General features: G+C 41.1%; 1 protein-coding gene across 1 annotated transcript; it reads left to right on the top strand.

Moving 5' to 3' along the window:
- The first annotated feature begins 350 nt into the window (after positions 1-350).
- Positions 351-1,677, top strand: LOC101112952 (monocyte to macrophage differentiation factor-like). Its single transcript, XM_042241847.2, has one exon. It carries the CDS (start codon positions 441-443, stop codon positions 1,155-1,157), a length of 717 nt encoding a protein of 238 aa, XP_042097781.1. The 5' UTR covers positions 351-440; the 3' UTR covers positions 1,158-1,677.
- Positions 1,678-5,621: the final 3,944 nt, after the last annotated feature.

Raw genomic sequence — 5,621 nt, 5'->3', positions numbered from 1 at the left:
CTGTATATAAGCCACCATACTCCTTTGTTCACGGCTCTTGTCAGATTCCCTTGTGTGGGATGAGACTTGGGCCCTAGCACGCTAGAAATAAACAAACTCCCTTCTTGCATTTGCAATACTGTGGTGGACTTGCTCTCTCTCGGTCGGTTTGGAGATACAGGCTCGGAGCATAACAATTTCACACTAGTCACAATGGTCATCATCAAAAAATCTACAAACAGAAGGGCCGCCCTCCCGCCCCCAGGCGCCTGGTCTGGCTCTGGCCCGGTCCCAACCCCCGGCCCCGACCCCCGGCCCGGCCCCGTCTGTGCTGCCCGGTCCAGCGGTCCACCGGGCCCGCGGTGGCCCCCGGAGCCACCCCAGCTCCTGCGGGCCACACGCTTGGATGCTGGCGCTGACGAGACGGAGCTCGAGGCCCCCGCAGAGAAGCAGGAGCATTGATGCAGTTCCAGAGTCGATTCCAGCGGTTCATGAACCACCCGGCCCCTGCCAATGGCTGCTACAAGCCGACTTGTTACGAACATGCTGCCAACTGTTACACACATGCATCCCTCATTGTTCTAGCCATTGTGGGCAGTGCCCTCCTTCACCAGCTCTCTGATGACTGCTGGGAAAAGATAACACCTTGGATTTATGGAATGGGCCTCTGTGCCCTCTTCATCGTTTCCACAGTATTTCACATTGTAGCATGGAAAAAGAGCCACTTAAGGACAGTGGAGCATTGCTTTCACATGTGCAATAGAATGGTCATCTATTTCTTCATCGCTGCGTCTTACGCTCCATGGTTAAATCTCCGTGAACTTGGACCCCTGGCATCTCATATGCGTTGGTTTATCTGGCTCATGGCAGCTGGAGGAACCATTTATGTATTTCTCTACCATGAAAAGTATAAGGTGATTGAGCTCTTTTTCTATCTCACAATGGGCTTTTCTCCTGCCTTGGTGGTAACATCAATGAACAACACAGATGGACTTCAGGAACTTGCCTGTGGGGGCTTAATTTATTGCCTGGGAGTTGTGTTCTTCAAGAGTGATGGCATCATTCCACTTGCCCATGCCATCTGGCACCTGTTTGTGGCCACGGCAGCTGCAGTGCATTACTATGCCATTTGGAAATATCTTTACCGAAGTCCTACAGACTTTATGCAACATTTATGACCAATCTGTACTAGGTCTCCAAACCAGTATTATTTCAGTTATGGCACTTAGGAGTGGGATAAGAGCTGAAAATTACACAGAGAAAGAAAAGACAACTGCACTGACTTTCTTTATATCTTTGAATATAATTACTGTGAAAGTATGAAAGCTGTGTTCTGGAATTTTCCCCCTCACAGCAAGTAAATAAGGTAGTGAATTAATTATTCATTCCATTCCACTATCATGAGGGACTCTGGAGAGACTTGGCCAACTGATGTTTACAAACCAGAATTTTGTATTTTAATTTTACAGATTTTACTACATGATTTTTCTAAATTACTAGGTCATATTGTAAAAGTCAGTGCAATAACAAAACTTCCTTTTTAAGAGAAAATGATTTCTATCACTTTCCCATTAGCTGTTAAAGAATCATGACTAGAACTTACACTACTTTTTACCATGTTTCATCTTGGCATACGTGGTTATTTTTTAAATAGAAACTTCAGTTTTTTGTAAATTTTTTAAAAAATACTTCATTGAAGTGCATCTGTGTGGTTCTTCATTCATGTGAATTTTTGCAGCAATCTGTCAACATTCCACAAATGAACAAACATTATACCTCTTCTCTGATAGTTTTATTAAGCATGGAGAAATTGCCAATTTTTAAAAACTGCAAGTTTTCCAAAACTTTCCTGCCAACCTCTGACTCTGAATTCTGTGCTGCTTTGGGCCACATATTTGACCTAGTTTGGGTTCCCAGCGATAGAAAAGCATTTTGATATCACTAACTTTTTCAAAAGGTTGAACTTTTTCTCCAGGCCTTTGCCATGTCTTCTTCAGGGTCTTTTCCCACAGAGGATAAGTATCCAGTCTATATTAAGACAGAATTGCTGGCTTGGCCATCCACGGAACACTCCTGAAGAGCGTTATGAATTACAGTGAACAGTGGTCATGCCTGTCTGGTGCCCAGTGGTTAAGTTATTGTCACTTAGCTTTATATTATCAGTTTGATAGTCATTTTAAGTTGTGGAACTAAATGGATAAATTCACATTTCTACCTTTCCTTTGCATCTCCTGATACACTTTTTATCACAGAAAAGTATTTAAAGCACTGTTTGACAAAGTCATGTGTCTGTTGTCCATCAGTTATAGCCTGGCTCAGTGGAGTGATATTTAATATATTGTTTTTGTTTTTTCTTCAATGTCTTATATTAAGATTAACAATAAATGCTGGAGAGGGTGTGGAGAAAAGGGAACCCTCCTACACTGTTGGTGGGAATGAAAACTAATACAGCCACTATGGAGAATAGTGTGGAGATTCCTTAAAAATATTGCAAATAGAACTACCTTATGACCCAGCAATCCCACTGCTGGGCATACACACTGAGGAAACCAGAATTGAAAGAGACACATGTACCCCAATGTTCATCGCAGCACTGTTTATAATAGCCAGGACATGGAAACAACCTAGATGTCCATCAGCAGATGAATGGATAAGAAAGCTGTGGTACATATACACAATGGAGTATTACTCAGCCGTTAAAAAGAATTCATTTGAATCAGTTCTGATGAGATGGATGAAACTGGAGCCGATTATACAGAGTGAAGTAAGCCAGAAAGAAAAACACCAATACAGTATACTAACACATATATATGGAATTTAGGAAGATGGCAATGACGACCCTGTATGCAAGACAGGGAAAGAGACACAGATGTGTATAACGGACCTTTGGACTCAGAGGGAGAGGGAGAGGGTGGGATGATTTGGGAGAATGACATTCTAACATGTATACTATCATGTAAGAATTGAATCGCCAGTCTATGTCTGATGCAGGTTGCAGCATGCTTGGGGCTGGTGCATGGGGATGACCCAGAGAGATGTTATGGGGAGGGAGGTGGGAGGGGGGTTCATGTTTGGGAACGCATGTAAGAATTAAAGATATTAAAATTTAAAAAATAAAAAATAATAATAATTGAAAAAAAATAAGATTAACATATTAGTTGCTTTTTGGTTAATCTCCTGTTGGTGTTTTAATAAATAACCTTGCATTTAGATCCAGTGCTGATATTGCCTGTTTTCTAGTGATTGGGTATGATCACTGGAATTGTTAGTTTGACAGTATATTGAATTCAGTTCATTGAAATTTTGTACTGATGTAGCCTTAAAGGAGGGTTTATTTTGTATGTGTGTACATTTAGAACTCTGACTTTGGTAAATTATATGGGAATGAAGAACAGAAGAACTGCCTTTTGCTGATGAATTCTTAAATAGGTGAAAGTGATAGTTGCTCAGTCATGTCCGACTCTCTGCAACCCCAAATAGGCAAGGTACCCAGTGGAAACACCAACCAGACCATCCCTTCTGCATGGTTCTGAACATCTGGATGCCTCTTGTTTTTTGTGTATATTTAATTTTAAGTATATTAACTTTTGTCGATTCATTTGAAGTCTGCTGAAAAGTACCACTGTCAAAACCACTAAAGTGTATGTAAAAAATTGTGCTGTAGACTAAAATAAAATTGTTATTTGGACTTGTAAAAAAAAATCTACAAACAATAAATGCTAGAGAGGATGTGGAGAAATGCAAACCTTCTTGCATTGCTGGTGGGAATGTAAATTGAAATAGCCACTAGGGAGAACAGTATGGAGATCCTTTAAAAAGTAGGAATAAAATTCCCATATGACCCAGCAATCCCACTACTGGGCATATGCCCTGAGAAAAACAAATTCTAAAAAACACATGTACCCCCAATGTTCATTACAACACTATTTACAATAGTTAGGACATAGAAGCAACCTAGATGTCCATCAACAGATGGATGGATAAAGAAGTTGTGGTACATATATACAATGGTATGTTATGTAGCCATAGAAAGGAACACATTTGGGTCAATTGTAGTTAGGTAGATGAACCTAGAGCCTCTTATACAGAGTGAAGTAATTCAGAAGGAGAAAAACAAATATTATATATTAACATATACATATTGAATCTAGGAAAGTGTACTGGTGAGTCTATTTTCAGGGCAAGAATAGAGGCCTAGACATAGAGACAAGTATATTCAGGGGAAGGAGAGGGTGAGATGAATTGGGAGAATAGCATTGAAACATATAGATCACCATATGTAAAATACAGGTAGTAGGAAGTTGCTTCATAAAAAGGGAGCTCAACCTGGTGCTCTGTGATAATCTAGAGGTGTAGGATAGGGTGCAGAGTGGGAGAGAGATTCAAGACCGAGGGTACCTATAAATACTTATGGCTGATTCATGTAGAAACCAACACAATTTTGTAAGGCAATTGTCCTACAATTAAAAATAAAAAAAATAAATTAATTTAAAAAAAAGAAAAATAAGGGACATGACCAGACATGGGTATGAGGTGGTGGGTTAAAATTAAGCTCAATTTTGCCTATTTTTGTCCCATGCTTTTTTAAGCTATATTCAACTTATTATTTATTAAAGTAATAATTCATAAACATAAATGAATATTTATTAAACATAATAAAAATTAAAGATAAAAGTTAATAAAAGTAACAATACCGATAACTGAACAAAACGAAACAAAAAAATTAAGAATATTTTCCTGGGGCCACTGCTGAGAGTGTGCTTGCTCCCATAGTGAGCAAGAACCAATCTCTGACTCCCCAGGAGGCCTTCCAGTACCTCTAGGTAGATCTTGGGACCTGCTGTCAACACTGTGGGGCCAGCTTAGACTGACCTGGCCTAATTCCTACAAGTATTTGTCTCCTAATTTCATTGCTGCAAAGGGTAGCCCAGTCTCAGTTGTGGGAACAGAAGGAGGCTTACTCAAAGACTTTCAGTGAGATGGGAAGGAGCTAAATTTAGAATCATGTGACTTTCAGTTGCGCTTCTTCCATTGCTCTTTAAAGAAAAGCAATGCCAGAGTAGAAAAGGGTCAGGTTTATTCAGGTATTCCACAGACACAGGATTTACCAAGCTGATCTCAGGGATTTAACCCATGACTTGGGCAGATACATAGAAAGATTTTTGTTCTTCCTTAGTTTCACTGCCCCTGGGGCCCAGCTTTGGTTTTGACCCCACCTCTACATGGGCACCACTGTCAGGTGTTTGTTCCCTGCCCAGGCAAGAGGGAAAAAAGCAACCCCTGCTTGGGGCACACTTATTCACTCAGACTGGGGCATGCATGAGTTGCCTTTGGTAGCAGGAACTGTCAGTCAGTTGTAACCAACTGTGACAACTCGATCTGGTGGGAGTCTCTCCAGTCTGTGGAGTCCCTCCAGTCTGTGGAGGCAGAAGTTGGCATATGGCAATGGTGGGAGCCCTACCCTCATGCCTTGCCACAGTGGCAAATTTCCAGGCAAATTATGCTTCTTCTAGGGGCATTCTTAGCCCACACATCCCCTACCTCTTGTCCCATCTGCTGTATCAGCAGAGCCAACAGTGTTCTTCTCACCAGGTCAGTTCTCCCAACTCTACACTTTAGCACTCAGCCCTGGCCAGCATTGG

Source organism: Ovis aries, chromosome X, assembly GCF_016772045.2.
Source record: "Ovis aries strain OAR_USU_Benz2616 breed Rambouillet chromosome X, ARS-UI_Ramb_v3.0, whole genome shotgun sequence".
Lineage (NCBI taxonomy): Eukaryota > Metazoa > Chordata > Mammalia > Artiodactyla > Bovidae > Ovis > Ovis aries.
This window is presented reverse-complemented; position numbering and strand designations above follow the sequence as displayed.

Coding starts and splice junctions, on each gene's coding strand:
- LOC101112952 (XM_042241847.2), top strand. CDS start 441: ATGCAGTTCCAGAGTCGATTCCAGCGGTTCATGAACCACCCGGCCCCT.